At 42.3% G+C, this 21,227-nt stretch overlaps 1 protein-coding gene across 2 annotated transcripts in view; it reads right to left on the reverse strand.

Annotated features, from left to right (window-relative positions):
- Positions 1–21,227, reverse strand: part of LOC311252706 (SLIT-ROBO Rho GTPase-activating protein 3-like) — a 37,376-nt gene that overhangs the window by 12,775 nt on the left and 3,374 nt on the right. For both annotated transcript variants that reach the window (XM_084346147.1, XM_084346146.1), the window contains exons 2-10: positions 14,697–14,892; positions 9,207–9,369; positions 6,992–7,054; positions 3,097–3,288; positions 2,643–2,771; positions 2,319–2,540; positions 2,092–2,193; positions 225–422; positions 33–117 (exon numbers count right to left, since the gene is read on the reverse strand). In XM_084346147.1, the coding sequence (XP_084202273.1) occupies positions 33–117; positions 225–422; positions 2,092–2,193; positions 2,319–2,540; positions 2,643–2,771; positions 3,097–3,288; positions 6,992–7,054; positions 9,207–9,369; positions 14,697–14,892 (1,350 nt within the window). The remainder of the gene's footprint in view (positions 1–32; positions 118–224; positions 423–2,091; positions 2,194–2,318; positions 2,541–2,642; positions 2,772–3,096; positions 3,289–6,991; positions 7,055–9,206; positions 9,370–14,696; positions 14,893–21,227) is intronic.

Genomic DNA, 21,227 nt, shown 5'->3' on the forward strand with positions numbered 1-21,227 from the left:
TCCCCACTCATGTATGACACAATCAGTCTCACCTTCTCCTAGCGTCTGCTTCAGAAGGTCATGCTTGGCCTGCAGTTTCACAATGAGATTGCTGCCATTCAAGTACTCTTTGTATTTCTGCAGAAGAAAGAGATGAGACGAAACGGCGACAGGATTATTTCTGGTTTCAGTGTATGCGGTCCATGCTGCAGTGCCTTTGCGCTCTCATTCGTCTGAGAACTCACAGTGAAGTAGAAGCCCTCAGTCTCCTGCTGATTGGCTCGTCTCTTATTGATGTTTGCCTTGCTCATGTAGGAGTCAGAGGAAGCAGATTTGACCGACTCTGTGGATTGGCTGTGCTGGAAGGCCTCTGACACATCGAAGTCCTCCACCGTGAGCATGTCCTGAAGGGTCTGCATGGTTGCGTCGAGGGTCTTCCTCACCTGACACGCACGCAGCAGACAAACACGACCGAAAACTTTAATTCAAAAAGCATCCGCGATTATATTCTTGTTTAATATATTCATATGAAATCTGTACACATCAAAACAACTGAAGGATATTGTAATTATACCTGATGTGCATATTTACAAATACATCTTAGTGTCACAAACAAGCTGTGTGGTGCAAACAAGCCTGAACCACTGGAGGCCATTTTCACAGCGCTTTGACTGACACACCGCAAACAACGGAGTAATTAGCTTCTTCCCAGGAAGCATCGTGACATGAAAGATTAACTACGATCCTTCCATGTGTGTCAGACAGGAAGGCTGTGTGCATATCCATATTCATGACTGACAGGCTCCGACACATATACACACCCAGGTGACCTTTAAGCAGGTCCATGTGAGTCACAGTGGCCTTGGCGACTCCGCATGCCGGGGTGGCCCCCCAGTGGAGGCAGAGGACGACCCCACCAGTCAGTGTCAGATGATGTAAAGATGAACATGCAGGGTGACGGTCCTGAAGTCTGGTTGTTTTTGTTACGTGTTGCCGTGACAGTTGTTTTGGGTGTTGGCTGCCAATCCCAGTTTAAAAGCCAATGGCGCTATTAAAACGCTTCAGGTGCCGATAGTCAAAACAAACAGCTCTTTGATGCGTCATTAACTGTACAAGCAGTAATTCTGCTAGTGAGGCGGTCGTAATAGAGAAGCAGCTTATCAAATGAAGCATTTTAAAGTCCCATCTTTTCTTCAAGGATAAGTTCAACACTTTGAGGAACGCTCCGTGTCTCTTTGTTTGGCTGAGATATGAATGAGACCATTACGGTACATGTGAAACTACTAGCAGCTGCAAGGTAGCTTAGCTTAGCATGAGTTCAAGAAACCGCTAACCTGGCTCTGTCCAAAGGTATGAAAATCTGCCTTCCAGCACCACTGAAACGTATTCATTAAAGCTGCTGTCAGTGACATATTGTATTTAATAGCTCTGTATTCCAACAGTAATCACTGTCGGAGTGTTTGGTCAGTAACCCATGTGTTTCCCTCTGTTTCCAGTCTTTCCGCTAAACTAGGCTAACCGGCAGCTTGTTGTAGATTCATATTTAATGGACACAAATGAGTTCATAAAAAAGCCCTCAATGTCAAATGGTTCCTAAATAACTTTGCATCACAGATAGCTCAAATCCATCCTTTTTCAAAAGACTTCAGTACCGGTGAACATTGTGTCCCGTTACAGACCATCCTTCATACAGAGCAGCAGATATGCATCTCTAAACCATCTTCCTGTTCTGCTACATGTGGTCGCTTTTGATTGATCGTTTGAAAGATAAGACATTAATTTCCTGCTGCAGTATTTCGCAATGGCCTCAGCGACTCAGACTACTGTGTGCACTTCATTTTACTATACAGAATACAAGGGTTGTGTTTTTTTGTTTTTCACCACCATTCCAGATATAACCAACAATTTCCTGGAGGAAACCCTGTGTTTACTGTATATGAATAATTATCCACAAAAGAGTCCAAAAGATGATGCAAAAGCATCTTTGTATGACTCAAAGCCATATGTCCTCCTCCTCTCTGAGTCAACAGAAAAGGACATTTCTGTGTACAGCACACTTGCAGTGAATGAAACGCTGACTCTGGCTCCCTTCAACCCCCCGTGCACTCTCACCTCTTCGTTCTCTATCTTCAGCGTGGCCAGGCGAGACTGCAGCTGGTGGTGGCGCATCAAGAGCTCTGTCTGGACAGGCTGCTGTGCACTCACCTGACACACCTGGGATTAGGAAAGAAAGGGAACGATCACCGGGAGGATTTTACATAGAGAACAGCATTACATTACAGTGCACTAAGACCTACAAGCAAACCGTCCTTACAGGCTTATTCGCTACAGTGCCTCACCTCATCCCCCATGTGTGGCTGATAGTCAAAGCACGCTGGAGGGCAGAAGATCTGGCTGTGCGTGTCCATAAACCTGAGCTTGTCTCCTCTGATGTCCATAGCGTCGACCGCTCCCTCCAGCAAGTCCAGTCCCTCGTGACGAGAAGTCTCCAGGCTGTACTCTGCCGACAGATACGTTCTCAAGGTGCGTGCCAGGCTTGCATGGTAACCTAAGTCGCAACACTGAGGACAAGAAGTAAAACATAGTAATCATAAACCAATAAAAAGGCCTGCAAAGCAAACACTGAGATATTTGCATTTTTGGCTCCGACTGTAATTACTCACATCTATCATGTCTGAGACATCGTGGATGTAGTATTTGGCCACCAGGGCATTGGTAGCTGCCAGATTGAGAAGATAGTCGTTCCGGGCCTTTGTGCACTTGAGCTTGTTTTCAGAGTACTTGGCTTGTCTCTAGGGAGAAAAATGGAGAGAAAGTCCCATCATTGCAGGATGTAAAATGGATTCCTAATGTACTCAAGGAATGTATTACTACACCAATCTGATTTAATCCTGTATCATCTCTCAATATGTGCAATACTTTGCACACAAAGAGATGGTCTCCTTGTGTCTTTAATGACATTTCCCAGTGTCATTTGAGCAAATAGCGACTGGCGAAATTCAAGAAGATCATTACGAAGACATTTGAAAATGATTTGCTCTTGAGCGTAGATGCCTTTAATGCACGACGCATCTATCATATCAGTCAACCAGTATGAATCAGTCAACCCAAACAGACCTTCTCCTTCATCTTCTCCATCTTCTTGACAGAGCTCCGTCGCTGTGGACGTTCATCATGACCGTACCGCAGCAGGCTGGAACCAATGTCGTTGGCCTTGCCGATGTGCTTCTCTTCCTGTTTCTCTGCGTCCTTCAGCTTGCTCTCAGCACTGAGGCTCTCGGTGTGGTACATGTGGTACGTCTTCATCACCTGTAAAAACACACATCTTAGGGCAAACTCGACACAAATGCCAAGGGCATCATAGTGGAACTAGTAAGTCGTTGTTAAAAGGGAAGTGAATTTGAGAAGGAGAAATCACAGAGCAGAACCAAATGTTAAATGTTACATACATATTTGTTACATTTAACTTTAACTCAAGTATGATGTCAAGCACATTAAACCAGGTGTATTCAATTGACAGCCTGTAGCCTGTGGCATAAAATCAGAAATACAACAAAATGTGTAAACTACAATATCCATATGTGTGCCACACGCATATACACAAAATTCATTTGCATTTGTGTATATTTGACTGGAAAAAAACATGACAAATGGCTCCATACAGCTCCTGAGGCGTAATCCAGGTCTCGGAAACTCCCAAGATACCAACATTTTTTGAAAAGACATTATTAACAGCCCCAACACACGGTTGAGCTCCTGCCCCCACTTCAGACGGGCAGCTAGGTTGAAGATTTTGTCTTTATAAAGGGTGTAAATAATCATTCAAATCATTTTTCATTCGTTCAGGGCTCCGGAAACTTGGATTACACTAGGCAATTTGTATGGAGCCATTTGTTTTTAATTTCAGTTGGTTGTTTTCACATTTTAAAACAAGTCCCCATCTATTTCAGTTGCAACGCTGTTTTGCTGTGAACCTCCAGAAATGTTTTATGGACCACGAAACTTCACGCCATTTTCCATCAGGGGTGAGATGATGCTGACTGAATTTTTATTTTTGGGTGAACTTGTCCTTTAAGCTGTGCAATGGATCTGTGTTAACACCAACATGCAGTTGGTTGGGCTGTGAAGCTGTTAAATATATGAAAGTATGACAGCATTCACCGAAGGAGTTTCATTCACGCAGACACGTTACGTTGTTTGCGAAATAAAATGTGCAGGTCATCACTTTTGTTACGCCATAATCATGATACGGTTAAATAAAAGACTATTCCGAGCCCCGAGTGTAAATTACATGAACTCATGTGACCCACGAACATATTTATTTTCATCACACTCGTAAACATTAGGGAGTGTCACTTACTCATCCCGCTCTGGGGAGCGTCATATTTTGATTGGCATTTCCTAAGTGAGCTGGAGGTGTTATACTGGGTGCGTCTGCTGCTGATGTGTCTACATTTTTGTAGATTGTTCGTCCTCACCGCAGCATTGCAGTGGGTTAAAAAAAGGACACCAGCAATGTAAAAAAAGCACTGGTAGTTTAATGACAACCACGGTTCATCAAAAGCAGTGTTCAGTCTGCATCTGAGGAATTTGAAGAGACTCATGTTTCATAGCGCTACTAAAGAGATCCCATGTAAATGTTTAACTAGTCAACAGTGCAATTAAACAACATCTGCTCCTCCATCGCTCACTCTCGAGTTCTGGTTTCCTAGCAACGCTGCCTGAAACGGACGTGCAAAGGACAGCGAGATCGATCAGCAGCGGAGGAAGGAGGTTACAAAGTGACAGTGAGCAACCTTCCTCTGCTGCACGCCAAAACCAGAAACTACTAGATTTCCACAAAAAGCCAGCAGCAGATCAAAAGCAGAGACTGGTGGGCTGGCAATGACAAATCCATACTTGATTTTACATTCAACTCATAAATCATAATATTAACAAATTATTCAAGTTTCATTTAAAGTGCAGAAATATGCGAGGACTAGTGCATTTCCTTGTGCTGTGTGTGGGAGCTGCAGACAGGCATTTAATAATGCATGAACAAGAGAGGAGAGGAAAAAAATCAATATCAGCAAAGCAGTAAAGTGCTGTATAATGTTACATGTGAGAATATTTCTCAAGCGGTTCATATCATGCCAGTTTTTCTGCTTCCACCATTTGTGATTCGCTGCAAATTCGCTCGTCCCGAACACCTTTTTAAAATGAATTGAATGAAATCAGGGAAACTGCACTGCAATTAAACAGTTTCCTTTCATAATATGCTGTTCCCCATCTTATCTCTTTTACAAACTCTTACAGTAAACAAACACAAACGATGTGACAGACTTCCTCGTCTAGAATTTGCTTACCTCTGCATTTAATCAGAACTTCAAATACTTCACTTCCGATGTAGACTGCTTAACTTTTGTGCAATCATAGTTACGGTCGAGATCAATTTACAGCAACATGATCAATGGGTCTTAAATAAAACACCTAAACTTTGCCCAAAGTTTTTTAATTATCTTTGATTGATCACACACAGTATTTACCCAATAACATTTAGATGATTGAGTGTGCAGCAAGTAGCCAAAGGTGGAGTTTCACACATCAGCAAATTATTAAAAAAAAAAATCAACTAAGCAGAAAGGGCGTATACACTGAATATATTAAAATAATGGTGTTTGAGAGATGTATGGTCCTTTTTTTCACCTGGCAGGGACTTCAATTCAGTACTTCATAGACCAAAACAAGTCAAGACAGCAGGGATGGACCGATTATTGGCCAGGCCGATACTCAGCATTTGTCCGATTATCAGTATCAGTTTTTTTTTTGTTAATTGAAAATACTTTGGGCCTGATGCGGCACCCCTCTCTGTAGTCACTCGATGTCCCGCCCACAACACTATCTGATTGGTCACGAGTAACAGCCTATCAACACTGAATAATCTGAATCTGCAAAGTAACTAAAGTTATCCAATAAATGGAGTGGGGTGAAGGTGTAAAGTAGCAGAAAATGTAAAAAAAAATTCTCCTTGATTACTAATGACTGGTATCAGCATCAGCCCTGAAAAAACATATCGGTCGATACCTACAAGACAGTATGATCATTCCTGCGAATTCATTTCTTATATGCAATAGAAAACCTGTGAAAAATGATTTAAAGACTTTATACAGTCTATTAAACTGCAGTCACAGCCATTTAGGGCATGATTTTGGATAATTTCCTGGATATTTAATTTCACAGGCTGCAGTGTCCGTGCCTGCCCAAAGATACTCGTACTCCCTTGAGTCAGTTCAGTTTTCAGCTGCTTCAGATATTAGCTCAGTCTTAAATGATCTAAATTAAAATGATCGCCTCGTGCATGTCCTGATTCAAATGAACTGATTCTTTGAGCAGATTAGCTGTTGAACAATAATTGAGCAATAAGCACTTTGGTGTCTTTGTTGCACCGTGTCCCACATAAAGCCGGTGATATCACTGCATCGCTTCATTTTCATCAGCCATGAACGAAGGCATCAGCTGTTTTCTATTTCTGTATGTTTCTGTGTGCTTAATGTCACGTTATGTTTGCACATCTGTTTCCCACATTGGGTGTTCTGCATGTACGGCACAACATGCAACAATAGACGAGAGGAGTGACAGCTGTCACCAACACACAAGCAGATGTGTGTGATTACATGTAGCATTAGCTGAGAGCTCAACAGCAGCTCTGTTGGCTGTGAGCACAGTGCACCACTGCAGCAACAGACTGCTGAGTCTGCTTGAAGCACCGCCAGGGGCAAGAACACACTCCCCTTCAAACTGATGGGAGGAAGAATGCAAATTTTCTCCTTTCACAACCTCATGAGGAGGAAGAAATGACCTGTTAGAGGGGGAGCTGCTGATAAGGCATATCTGCTGTGTGCAGGTCAGGCCAGCTGCTTCATAGGTTACAGGTTCAGGACTGACGAGCCAGTAGCAGCTAACATAGGGAGAAAGGCAAAACAGGCAGGCTGGCAGGCAGCATGGAAATGGTAATTATATTTGTTTAACTCACAGTGTAGAGCTCATTGGTGACTTTCACCAACTCCTCATGCATCTGCACCCCGATGTCTTTGCTCTGTAAAGGAGAAAAACAGGTGATAGCTTCATAGGCAATATTAATGGCACATCTAAATGGCAATGACATGAGTTTTGAAACATCTAAGACTCACAACTGGGTTATTTCAGAGAATTGCCTTCTCACGAGTGAAAACCTTGAAGGCTGGTGCATGTGAGGGATGTCAGCAGGCGTTGAAATGCTGTCATTACTCTGCACCAGAAAAGATCTAATACAATGCCCAAAGTGCACAGGAGGACAAAAATAGAACAGAGCAGAAACAGCAGCACATTTCCCAAGGAGTTGTGTCACAGTTTCAGCTCAGTTACAGGGGCTAAGAGCCTATGATGAATTGGACATGTCCCATGACAGGGCTTATGGCCCAAGAGGAGGAATGTGGCCAGCAGAGAGTGACTCTGGAAATCCTGTTGAGAGGATATGGAGCGACACTTAGTCTGATCAATCCTGCTTTTTTTTTGCCACCTCTCAGGGGCCACTCGTCAAAACAGCAACCTTTGCTTTTTCACACGTGACAAGAATTAAATTACAGCACATTCAGTACATTTAAACTTTGACTTAACAAACGCCAGAGCTGATTCATTCCCTTCCCCCGCATGTGTAACTCATTAGCAGTGAAGCTGCACTGCAGCTGAACCGGGATGCGACAGCATAACAGGATTATTGTTTTGGAGAACTTTGTCACAATTTGAGCTGAGTTCTTGCAGACTGAGACAGTTTTTCTGCAGGGAGATATTAGTCCTCGTCTTTGTGCTGGCTGCGAGCCACTCCACGCTCATCACTGCTCCCATCGTGACATCGCAGAGCCCCCTAGAGGGCATAAATTACTGTAGACTCTCGCCACTGTCAAAGGATACTGATCTAAGGTCCCCGGGGCAGACTGTTCATCACAGCTCCTGGAACACAGACACTCTGCTACTCTCACACTTTGCATGCATCCAGCATATGCTTTATGAGATATGAGAGTATAACTGAGAACACGTGTTGTTACACAAATGTACTCTTCGTTGTTATGCTTTGAAATAATAGAAATAAGTTACATCTAATTGTGATTGCATGTGCTGAGTGAGTCCTATTTAATGTGAATCTGCTGTGAAATGAAATGAGTGGAGTACCGGCGACAAGAGTGATGAGGTGTTACGACCATCAAGCAAAAAAGGTTAGTGATCTGAAATGGGGAGCAAACTGAGCATGATATTGAGAATGAAATACACATGTTGAATGGGGGGGAGGTTAAAGATAAAAGAAAAATCTCTCACCAACCGTGTTAAGTTTTACTGTAGACACTTGGTACTCTCACAATAGCGTCTACCGGGAGGCTAAAGTGGCGCCGTTTTCGGTCGCTAAAACCTCAGTGATGGGTGGAAATAGTCTGCTGGGCATTAACCTAATGGCAATTATTTGAAACCAGGCTGTAAAGTGACTGGAAGAACCTCTCATGCAAAGTCCGTACTGTAATTTAAAGGGTAACTCCACCAATTTTACACGTTAAAGTGGGATTACAGGTCTTGGGGAGTACTGAATATGTGAAAAAAAAGTAGTATAAAGTCTTTTATGGCTGCAGAGGAAGCTGCATGTCATCTGATAAATTGCCTTCAGTGATGTCACTCGTTGGCAAAATTGCACTGTGAGTGATGATGTAGGCGACAGGATTCATTCTGAAAAGTTTAAAAACAAATGATCGAATCGATACAGCAGAAGTAGAGGTATCAACTTTTTTTATTCTACGCCTACATAACCCACAATGCAACTTAACCACTGAGTGACATCACTAGAGGCAATTTATCAGATGACATGCAGCTTCCTCTGCAGCCACAAAAGGCTTTATACTACTTTTTTACGTATGCAGTAGCACTCCCCAAGATCCGTAAACACACTTTAATATGCAAAATTGGTGGAGTTGCCCTTTAAGTACTGATTAAACATCACTGTTCATAACAAAGAGACAATGACAAAGTAAATGTAATCACATGATAAGCTGTATGAGAACCACCATGTATGTCCTGACACATATTTTTACATATTTCTGTTGGTGTGGCGTCAAGCTCCCAGCTGTGGGCATCAGTCATGCGGTTTGAGCAGATGAGATCTGTGACTGTGTGCGTTAGTAACGGTCGGGGTTACGTGCCCTCATCCATTTAATTCCCATTCTGACCTTTTTGAAAAGTCTGATGACATCCTCGCCCACGTGCGCCAGGCGGACAATGACGTTGTTGTTGTAGATGTCGCTGAGAGTGGCGTGGTCTCTGCTCTCCCGCCTGGTCTGCTCCAACACCAAATACCAGCAGTTCACGGTGGACACGAGATTCTGGTCTTTTCTGAAACGGCAAAGGAAAGACGATGGTAGACTTATACCACTGTAGCACTCAGACTGTACACTACATTTCCCATAAGTAAGAATATTTGAGCTATTGTCTCCAACACAAACTAAACAAACCTGCTCAACTCCTTAACACACGAAGTGTTGCAGGATCATTTCAACTGAAGGAAGGTAGAAACAAAAGGGTCACACGCTTCAGCTCCATGTGCATTTTTCTTTTTAATTTGATGACGTTTGTGCCCTCTGGCATTTCTTCAAGATCAACAGCCGTACTGAGACACAGGCACTGATATGTTATATAGGCCACACCTGGGTAACACCTGTGACAGTGATCAGACAACCATCCTCCACCACTTGGGTAGGAACAGATAATTAAGAGACCTTGAGTGACTCGAGAAACACGATTCATGCAGTACCACATGTAGTGATTCATTCTTGTAGGAATCATGTCTCTGTCCTTAAACATAAACAGGATGAAGAGCGTCTGCTCAGATCTTACATTTGATCCATTGGTACCAGCTCTGGAGCTTTACACATTAAGAGATGAAGGGGTCACTGTACATGTGGCGAGGACTCAGCACCAAAAAAGGCTGCTCACACACACACACACACACACACACACACACACACACACGGCTTGCTGGCTGCACTTGCCTCCTTGCTCGAGGGAGCATGTGAGTTCAATTATCCTCACACCAAAGACTTTGTTTGTCTTCATCTTTTGTCTTCAGAGAGAATTCAGCTGTTTTTCTGACCTTCAACAGTTGTGACTTCGATATAAAAACGCTGGATCATTTTACTTTTCGCTTAATGTAAACACACCCTCTGCTGCTGGCCGAGAGCTGATCTATGCTTAAACCAACTTTAATTTCTCCTATGTGGCTGGTGAAAGAAAAAAAAGGGAAATCAAGATGGCTGGTTTTAACACTTTGCATGTCTTTATTAAAAGGGGCGAGGACGCTCAAAAGGAAGTTTGCACACCCTGATTGCTATCTCTGCTGATTTACACCCAAGGAGCCAGTTATCATATCACACACAAGCTGACAGCAGCAAGAGAAACAGAGTTTTTAGTTTGTAGAGCAAAGCTTCCACAATTATCTCTTTGATTGAGACCTTGGTTTTTCTAAAAAAAATAATATCCTTTTACACGTCAAACTGGTGCATCTGTTATACTATTATGTATCTATCATATTTGTCAAAATAACTGCCCACTCCTTATTTTGACAAGAAATCATACACACAGAAAATGCAGCTGCCAGAATACAGCACAGAGCTCCAACAGCAGCAACATCCTGACCGGAAACCTCCGCTGGCAAACTCAAGAAAGGTGCACTTGAGAGAAGATGAGTGATAAGGTGAAGCATTGATCGTGATGTGGCCTATTGATTTTTGTGAATGGTTCATTGGCTGGCTGTTACCTATATTAATACATCACAAGCTGTTAGCCGTCTGCCAGATATAGCATTGCAGGTCTACACATCCAAAGCATTAGACGCAGAAATTTCACCATTCACTAAGGTGGCCACTAAAAATGCAAAAATTTAAAATACAACGAAAAACCAAAGGCCCCTCTCTTGTGTCTGTGTTTCTACTGTAGAAACACAGTGGTGCCGCAACCCCTAAGCCTGCAAGGACTGCCAGGCAAACGTTAAGCAGTAACCAAACATGAAAACTACCAAAAATAATACAAGATATGACGAGTACAACAATACAGTGTACCTCTTGCAAAGAAAATGTTGAGGTTTTTGTTTGTTCCCAAGGAGTTGCCATGGTTGTGCGGCAATTTTGAGAAAATCTTTGGAAAGCCATGAATGCTCTTAGACAGTAAAAATAAAGAGAAGGTACATGCTGCACGAGGGATGCTTCCACCATAAACGGTGACTTGTTCCTTATTTAGTTCTTTCAGTAAGCCGAATTGCACTGAAGTTGCAGATCTGTGTTTATTACAGACAGACAATGTTTAAAATATTTTCATAGGACATTGCAAGGAAAAGAAGAGAGGTGTAGGGAGTTGAAAATGTTGTTATCTGCTTTTCACTGAACTGAATTTAAGGAGTCTTTTGTTGCTTTAAGGGTTTATTTTGCATATTCATATCAGACATCTGTCACTTGATACAAGTAATTGTACATTCATTGCTATTTTCAGGTGCACAGAGAAACTACAGGTTATATTATGGCTCCTTCATTATTCTGTATCTGCATCTGCGGGTCAAATTATACATATTTATTGCATTTAGTATGCTGACAACTCCATGTGCCTGTCAAATCATATACCATTTTGACTTTACGGCTCATCTTGAAAACCAGATGCAACCGTATGAAACGTTAATAAAAAAATAAATAATTTAAATTTCCAAATGATTTATTGGACTCTGCAAATCATCTGATGAAAGAATTATCCATTTATACCGTAGCTGGAGTCAGAAACACAGTAGTTATTTTTGACTCTAATCCCAGTTTTGAAGACCACATTAAAAGTAGTCCTGACTTGTTTTCTGTCGACTGCTTGAAAACTTTGATTATTTTTATCCTGGCAGACATTTATTCGTGCTTTCATTTTCTTTCTGAAGTGAATGTTTTCCTGTCTCGGTGCAGCTCACTCTAATCTTCAGCTAATACTAGCTACGCACTACAACAAAGATGGATCATATGGGAACCATTCTGGCTCGCTCCATGCATTCAAAGCAATGCTGAAATGTAATTAGAAACTGGCCTACATGTTGAATATGAATATGAAGCTTTTATAATATTTCAAAACCACATTCTCTCAAGTCGTTATCTAAACATCATTTGTACTCGTACACTCCAGCTCTGAACGACGACATTTCCAACGTCATATATTTGGAAAATTACTCTCGGCTGAATGAACGATGTTGAAGGAGAGGCACAAACTTTGCACAACAGAACAGCTATCTGAAAAGTTCTGTGTCGACAGCCAGTTAAAAGAGTTGCACTTGTGATGCTAAAGGTAATCCAGAGTGCCGGGCATCAGCATCTTCTTTCTGCCTTTCCTTTCATCCTTTAACACTTTGATAAGAAAACATGAATCCCTACAGGCCTTCCTTTCAAGCGGAGCAGGTGTTTGATCCTGTACATAGGACGCCGGCAACCTGACTGTAAATCTTCGGCTGTTGGCTGCTCTTGAATAAGGATGAGACTGTAGTATTCAGTACACAAAGGAGTGGGTGCAGAGCTGCTCATGGAAGATGACAGAAGGAGGTTTTTGACCTGACAGCCTACAATAAGCACAGCAATACCTGTTCCACCACAAGGTCTCTGCATTATACAGTAGAGTGCACAAGACAGCTGAACTGACAATACAGACTCAAACTGAATCCATTAAAGGTGAAATATGACAGAATTTGACTTTATCGCATTGAAAAAATGATTGAAAGGATCTACACAATGGGCAGAAAAGACAAGGTTATGTCTGACACATCTATGTATTGCATTGAAGAGGTGTTAGTTAGCATGCTAACCTGCTAGCCCCGACTCACATTGTCTCGCAATACCATTTTGTACCTCAGGAGGTGTGAGGTTGATAGTATGGCTCAAGCTTCCGGTGGCGAGTGCGTGTGCTCCCCACCAGCATTCCCCACTGGGTCCCTCCCACCTCCACCGCTGGCCTAAAAAACTCCTCCTGGTGGTCCAAAGCTCATGTGTTAGCAGCGTACACAACACCGACACTTCCGCAGTGCTCAAAGCTCCCAGTCAGGCAAGAGGCAGCTAATAGGACCACTAGCTGCGTGGCTAACTGAGCTAACTAGCTAACAGCATCTATATAGTCGGCCAATTCCTACATATTGCACCTTTAAATATTCTAAAACATGTTGGATATTAGGGCTGCAACTAAGGATCATTTTCATTGTTGATTAATCTGTTTATTATTTTCTGGATTTATTGATCGGGCCAGTTGTTTGGTCTTTAAAATGTCATAAAGTATCAGAGTGGCTGCAGCAAGTTTCAAAAATGTTGGCTGGAAATCTCCTGGCAGCTCCTTTATTAGCTCGACACCAGAAATGAAAATCCTAAAGGGCCACAGATAAGAAAGAAGGGCACCGTTAACTGGTTTTACTGTTAAAAAAAAAAAAAAAGTAACGAGAGAACACACAGCCAGCTCCAAAACGCCAGAAGAGAAGACCGCGTGGTATTATTAATGATAGAGGCTTAGTAGATCCATTGTAGTCTGTGAGTATGAAGCTAGCCTTTGACAGAGAGATATAATGATGACCATTTAATGTGACATGGGAGAATCTGGGACAGCAGGGTGTAGAGAGAAGTCATGCAATGTGAGTCTCCTGCCGGGGTCTCCCTTTGAGGCAACGCTCCATTTATCAATGTCCCAGTGACGGGAGCTCTCTGCCATGATTACGCTTTACGTCCAATTGGCCGGAGAGACTGAAAGAGAGACGGAAAGACCTCTCCTGAATAAACCAACGGGTTTGTTACACATGGCTGACACAGCCGGGTCACATGAAAGGCCGTGCAACTGTCTACGAATCAATTACACCGTCTGTGCTGTAGCACTTTCTAAGGTAATGTCGATTTCCTGCGCTGCTAATTCAAAATTCCAACACTGGCTATTAGAGAGTAGATTCTTCCAATTGATTTGAAGTTGACAGATTTATCTTAACTCGGCAACCTTAACTGGTTTATTTCCAAGTGAAAATCAAACTTTTACGCTTATGATTTTAATTGAACGTGCTCATATAATTCCTGGTTATTACCGAGCGCAGATTCAAATCAGCTACACAATCTAAAAGTCATAGCGAGCTGCAGGCTGGTCAGGACATATCAGGAGGAATTCCTCAACATACTGCTGGGTATGATTGTTTCATGACCGCAGATCTCCCTGATACGAACATTTTAAAACAGCCAAAGTCAATCTGAACAAAAGAGCCCGCATTGTTTCCTTCTTCAGACTCCTAATTTTCTGCGTCCATTGAGAAAATATGTGTATTTGGGTGGTGGTCTAGCGTGAAGTTGTTTGAGAATGGAAATGAAATGACAGCCGTGCATAAAAAAGCCGGGGCAGTTGTGGTGGTGGAGGGGGGGTGGATAAAGAGTCTGACCTAGTTGGGAGAAGCACAGCAGCCTGAGGCCACAAGCTTCCTTGGCCCTGGCTTCATTTCAGGTCATTTCTTCTGCTTTTATCCCTCCTCTCCCTTTTGTTGCTTATCCCTCCTCTGTCTTCCTCTTTCTCTTTTTTCCATCTGTCTGTGCCTCGCCAGTGATCAGTATGAAATATGTAGAAGTTATTTATCAGTCAGACACATTCGATACAGATGTTCCAGTGCTTAGCAGACATACAGCGGGGAGACTCACTTGAAGTGCTGGTGCTCTCTGGAGGTGCGGATCTTGGAGGAGTAGCGCTCGGCCAGCTTGTCCAGGCCTCTGGAGTACTCGAGCTGGAGCTCGGCCTTCCGGCGGAAGAACTCCTGCAGGTCCTGCAGCAGCTGCAGCCGGGACTCGGACTGCTGCTCCAGACAACGGAACTGCTCCACCAGCTGGTTACGGATCTCTGCATATCAAAAAAAGGGAGACCACCTTCAGAATAAACAGTTCCACTCTGGGGGAGTGGGCTTACACGCTGGGCCTCACTTCTGCCTGCCAAACAGTGCTAGAGGTCAGAATTTAACCCGCAGTCCTCCAGCACGGCACATGAGGAAGTGATTACACAAATGTGAGGATATGGTCGAGCACAAGCGCTTGTAAAATAACAAAGTCATCATAATTGGATAAAACTGGATGTCAAAGTGCGTTTGTCCGCTGTGTGTACGTGTGCATGTGTGAGCAGAGGGAGGGAGGGAGGGAGGGAGTGTGGGGGTGTCTAAATGCTGGGGTAGCACACGTGCATAAGAGATGCATGTCTGATGATTGCAGCAGACAGCACGGAAAATATAAAATAGGTCAGCTTCTCAAAATGCATTGTGCTGAGCGAGCCTTCAGAGAAGTTTGTCTTGAAAAAAACAAATTGCAGGCATTCTTTCGATTACAAGATCGCTGTGGTTTTCTGCTTATGAGGTCTGGAAACTATAGCTGCTCCTATTCATAGTCTGAGAATGAGGGAAAACGACATTTCGGTCAAAATTTTGAAAATGCGGTTGATATGGTATTTACAAGGACGTTTTCTAAATGAAATGCTTTACATTGTAACACAGCACTATAACAGGGATTCAGGCGTTGTTTCCTGGTGTTCAAGTTAAGCTGTGCTGAGAGTTTCCCCTCTGTAGAGTGCATGTTACCAGTACAGCTGCACCATATTATTATTATCACGATTATTTCTTTGATTGTTTTTGAATCACAATTTTCATTTTCACTGAAAACCATAAAAATCCTGATGTGACATTTGTTACAGTACCGCATTATATTGCTGTTTTGTCACACGTATTTTTGGAATTTTGATCCATTTCATCTTGGTCTTCAACATGACCTGGATAAATATCCACATGGGCAGCTTGTATTGGCAGCTCGCTGTACCGAAACACCTCTGGGAGTTCAGGTGATAAAAACGTCCACCGCAGTCATAACATCCCTTTTATGGTCTTACATTAACACTCAAAAGGAATACAAATAACGTTTTATCGCATCCATACTCTGTTTACTGCAAGGCTGCCATAAATCCAGTGGCTAAGTGGCTGCTGAATGTGTGGCAGCATAACTCATGTCAGAGCCTACGGGCCTGAGCGACATGGTTGACATCACCATCAGGATACTGATACGGATATTTTCCTAAATCGCATATAAATCACAATATCGTGAATTTGCATCAAAAGCTGAAATAAAATGACAAAACTGATCCATTATTATTCACCACATCAGACAAAAGCCTTCATTCGTATAAAACAAAAACTCTATTGTTGTTTTTTTCTATCAAAGCTTGTTTGAAATCATTAATTTGGACGAGAGAAATTTGCGGCGCTGAAACATCACAGCATCTCAACATCACAAAAATAAATTACTGCCCAGATTTATCAGGAACTCCAACAACAACATCGCAGATCCCACAGAGAGCAACTACAGTTAGTGCAGATTCACCACGTTAAACTATCCTAAAGCTCTTGAGTTGCAACGATTTGTCAATCAACTGAATAACCATTTGAAAGAAATGTAGTTGTCATTTTACAAACAAAAATGTCAAACATTTGCTGGTTCCGGCTTCTTAAATGTGAGGATTTGCTGCTTTTCTTCGTCATTTATGATGGCAAACGAAGAGTCTTTGGGTTTTGGACAGTTGGTTGGACAAAAGAAACGGTTTGAAGACGTCACTTTGGCCAAATTGTGATACGCATTCAAACTTTTTTGTCATTTTATCGACTGAACGATTAATCATCAGTGAAAATAATCAGTTGACTGTCACAATATTAGTTTTTCCCTGGACGATTACCGTGGCCGAAAGAATTTATGATCACGTTATTAGCGGGATATCCACAGAAATTTTGAAGAAAAAAAACGCTATCAGTCAAATTCATCTCAACTCTGTTCATTATGTGTTTTGTCCGTCTTATGTCAAATAAAAACACTGGATGAGAGTCTGAGTAAACATAAATGTCTGTCGGCTCAGACATGATTTAGCACAGCAGTAATAAATCGATGAGTAGCAGCCACACACCAGCTAGTGAACAGTTAACCGTTACCGCAGCTTTCTGTCCTACTTCTTTTTTGTTTTTATGGCTAACGCACATGACCGCCGCCTCCTTTGTCAAAGCCAGATCAAACAGAAACGGAAACTATCTAAGAGCTGCTGTATTATTTACACAATGTCAATATTTCATTTCTTATCGTCAATACCGGTTATTCAAGACACCTCGACTTGTGGGGGGGGGGACAAGCCTTCTATCTCCTCAAGACAATAAGAAGCAGTTGAGCAACACTGAGATGGCTGAAGATCCCACTATGACAGACTGTTTCAACCATGCACATGATTGCCGCACACAGAAAGAGACTCTGTAGAAATTTATCAATGGAAAAGATGGCCCTGCAGGAGAAAAGGCCCTTTGTTCACTTCTAAATGCCGTTTCTGTATCTAGAATAAAGCTTTTCACCAAAATGCCTCCCCCATCGTCCGTGAGTGTGTGAGCAAAAATGTGAATGAAAGCAAGAACGAGAGCGACAGAGTAAATATGTAGTCCCTTGCTGCTTGGAGATGTACCCCTCGTGGTCCCCATAGTTGCCCGGTTGCCTGGATACATGCCTCTGGAGGCATCTGAATGAGAGCAGGCCAGTTCCCTGCTCTGACAGTCGCAGCAGTTAGTCTGTTTAGCATAATGGCCAAGGACAAGGGCAACTTTCTCCGCTTAGAAATACTCAATAAACAGCCCGCGCTGATGAACGAGGCAGCAATCAAGTTCAGAATATTCACTGTGATGTACTCGCTCTGCTAAAATAGACCACTGAACAACACAATTTGCTGGCCTGTGTGACTCTAATCATTTCCAATCAAACAGTGACGGTGTAAAAAAAGGAGCAGACGATATAGTAAGCAAATCTGAAATGACTTAACTGCATAATGTTATCAGTGAGACACCAAACAGACTCATGATATTTGCATTTGCTCTCCTGTGAGCACGTTATTTTTAGAACTTAAACTGTGCAATACTGCACTACGTTCGATGAATGATTCAAGCCTTTGCAGAGTAATGCATAATTACGAGGAAGCTGGCAAGGAGCTCAAGTGAATAATATACGGAGAAGTAAGCCTCAAAAGCCAAACGCAGCCTCTTCTCCATCTTTTTATTGATGACACAATAGTGCGGATGTCCTTAAATGAAATGCAGAGTCATGTGCTACACCGGCTCCTCTGCCTGAGAACAGCGTGCAGCCAAAATGAATCAAATGTTCCACACCCAAAGGCTTGTGGAAATTTCACTAATAGGACTTTACCCATTTGTAACGTTTATTTTTCTTCTTACCCATATGGTTAACATCCCGCTGTGTGCTGGTGACTTTAACAAGCATTCTGAGCATATATGAATCGCTTCCAGAGACTTGAGGGCAACATCGAAGCGGAATGAAATGAAGAAAATAACTTTCTTGAGTCACCAATCTGGTTGTGATTGAGCATTTGGGATACTGATGCACAACAAGACTGCTAGATATAGTTAAAATCATCATATTGTGATCATTTTGAGAACTATTGTGATCGCAGTACTGTTCAGGATTAGTGGGAATGTTTTCATTTTTGAATCACAATATTCATTTTCTCCGAAACAATAAAACTTAAAATAATGATGACGTGTCTACCAAACACTCAAACAAACAAATGTTGTTTTTTACATCTGGAGTCCAGGGCATCTGTGAAGCATGATAGTACTTCATCATATGCAATATTTTTCACCGTATTGAATATTAAACAGCTGTGTGATTCTTCTGAGAGGACCTGCTCCGACTGTATTTAAATTTTTAATTTCAATTCATCAGTGCCATTTCTCATCTGGCTGCCCCCCTAGAGTAAGGACAAAAGGGAAGCAGACCAGCTGCACCTAATATTGTATGTTTGTAGTCCATTCGTTGCAGTAAAGTTCTTATTTTAAAGGGGCACTACGTAGTTTTTGGAGAGGAAATTCAAACTCAGATATTTATAGATATTTATAATGGCAATGAGGTAATAATACAAAATCAGAAACGTTAGCTTTTTCCATAACTGAGTAAAAAAGCTGGGAAATAAGTCCCCCAGAGTTTATTCAGTCAAGAAAATGAAGAGTTTGTTATTTTAGTTTGTACAAAGAACCCACCGATGAAGATCTTTCTCTTCTGATTACAATTTCTTCCCCAAAACTACATAGTGCACCTTTAATATACATTTGTTATTTAAATGTGTTGGATGTTTTTCTGCAGGGGGAGAACTAAAGACAAATGTATTCACACTAATAATCAACATAAAATACAAATAAACTGAATAAAACACTTAATTATACATATATACATATATATATAAAAAAAATCCTCCCCACCCTGACGACAATATCGTCATATAAAATTTTAGATATCACCCGAGCTGATTATGTTTTTTTAATTTCATAAAACTAAAATGAAGCCACTATAATACAGACTGTCTGCTCTGCACCGTCCCTCACGTCATCCTCATCGTTTAGTCATGAGTGTTTACCGCCTGAGAAAAGGAGAGCACCTTCCTGAGCTCAGCTGTTACGAGGCGCTGACCTCCTCCTTCACCCTGAAGTTCAAACGGGGCACGTCTGCAGCGGCTACGTGTCTGGATCTCTGACAGATAACGTAATGAAATGGGGGGATACTATTGGTCACTGATGCCTTGCAGGGTTGCCAGTTAGGCTCCTCTACTGCTGAAACAGAGAGCACCAAATATCACATTGTGAGGAGTCCTTGTCACCACACGGTAGCCTGCTCAAATTAGCCTAGCACAGCTATCGCAGTGGCCAGCAGCAGTCTCCGGGGCTGTGTCTGCAGTTAGCCATGCGTGGCTAGTCACATGTGTCCTAACCCAGACTGACACGTTGACATAATTTGGTACAAATCAAGGCTGCGTTCTGTGAACACTTGTCTTCTGAATGCAGTAATGGCTATGGTATGCCTTTACAGCCTTTTTGCTTGAGTTCACATTTCTTCCTCTCGCTCTCCCGATATAAACATCTCTAACAAGGAAAGGCATCGCTATTTGTGCAACCACAGGACAGGAAAAATCCAGGACATTGTGGGCTGAATTCCAAGCGGTTTTCTCTTTAAATCTCTCAACTGTGTGCATGCATCTGTCGACACAGCAACGGACAATGTGTCATAGATGTTACCGAGACACTGGAAACAAAGATATTGTTATACTTGTGTAACACAACCCTGACATTTCAAGACAGTATCAGTCAAAGCATTCCTTCTTTATGATGAACACACGCAGAGAGGTGTGTCGTGCTCCTGATTCATCAAGGCAGCAAGAGTGCCTATAGTGAGATGATATTTGTGATTGTTACAACATGTTACAAATGTTCATATATGACGGGCTTTTGTGTTTTTCGTGGCATTTTAAGGACAGACGTCTATGTCAGGTCAATGTTGCACAACTTCCACATTGCCATATGTTCCCTTGGCAACATCGAATCTTACAATTTACTGTGCGATATAATCAATTAGGGCGATTTGTGCGTGAGAATGAGGCGGCGAGGCTCCAAACAAATCAAATGGCATTAAAGATAATTTGGCCTGCAGCTAGAAGTACAGTGTGATGCGCAATGAAGGGCATCCCCTCATTTGCTTGTTTTTTGCTTTCAGGATGAGCAGGAAGCTTGGAGAAACCTCAGACTGGTCAGCGACACAGAATATTACTTTAACTCAATCACTGTACAAAGAAACCTGCATGAAGTACAACTCAGAGAGACGCATCATGTATTGGTCACAAACAGAAAATATGATATCAGCTGCTGATAATGACTAAATGGTGACAGATACTAAGCAGTATCTCATGTCTGTCATCCATGAATCAGGAACGGCACGTGACAATAATCGTAAACACACACCCAGACGCTCTGAGCTCAAGATACACAAACATCGTTGAGGTGAGCGAGGCCCCACTGTTTGCTGAAATGCGGCGTGTTGAAAAGTACCGCAAAGTGCATTAGGTCTGTGCCTGATTGAACCGCTGTGCAGTCAGCAACTCAGCATTATTGGAGACCAGTGTCGGTGTCAGAGTAAAGCCCCAACAGCTCCGAACTGATCTAAGCCCAGTTTGCAAATGAGCTTAAGATGTCAGCTTAAAAGCTTTTCCTGAAACTGAGACGGAGCTGTGATGGCTCTCTCTCAGCCACAAAGCTGCTGTGGAGACCAGAGAGAGACAGAGGGAGAGAGTGAAGGAGTCAAACAAACAAACAGACGGACAAAGAGAGCGACAGA

This window comes from Pagrus pagrus (genome assembly GCF_965226575.1).
Source record: "Pagrus pagrus genome assembly, chromosome: 3".
Classification (NCBI taxonomy): Eukaryota; Metazoa; Chordata; class Actinopteri; order Spariformes; family Sparidae; genus Pagrus; species Pagrus pagrus.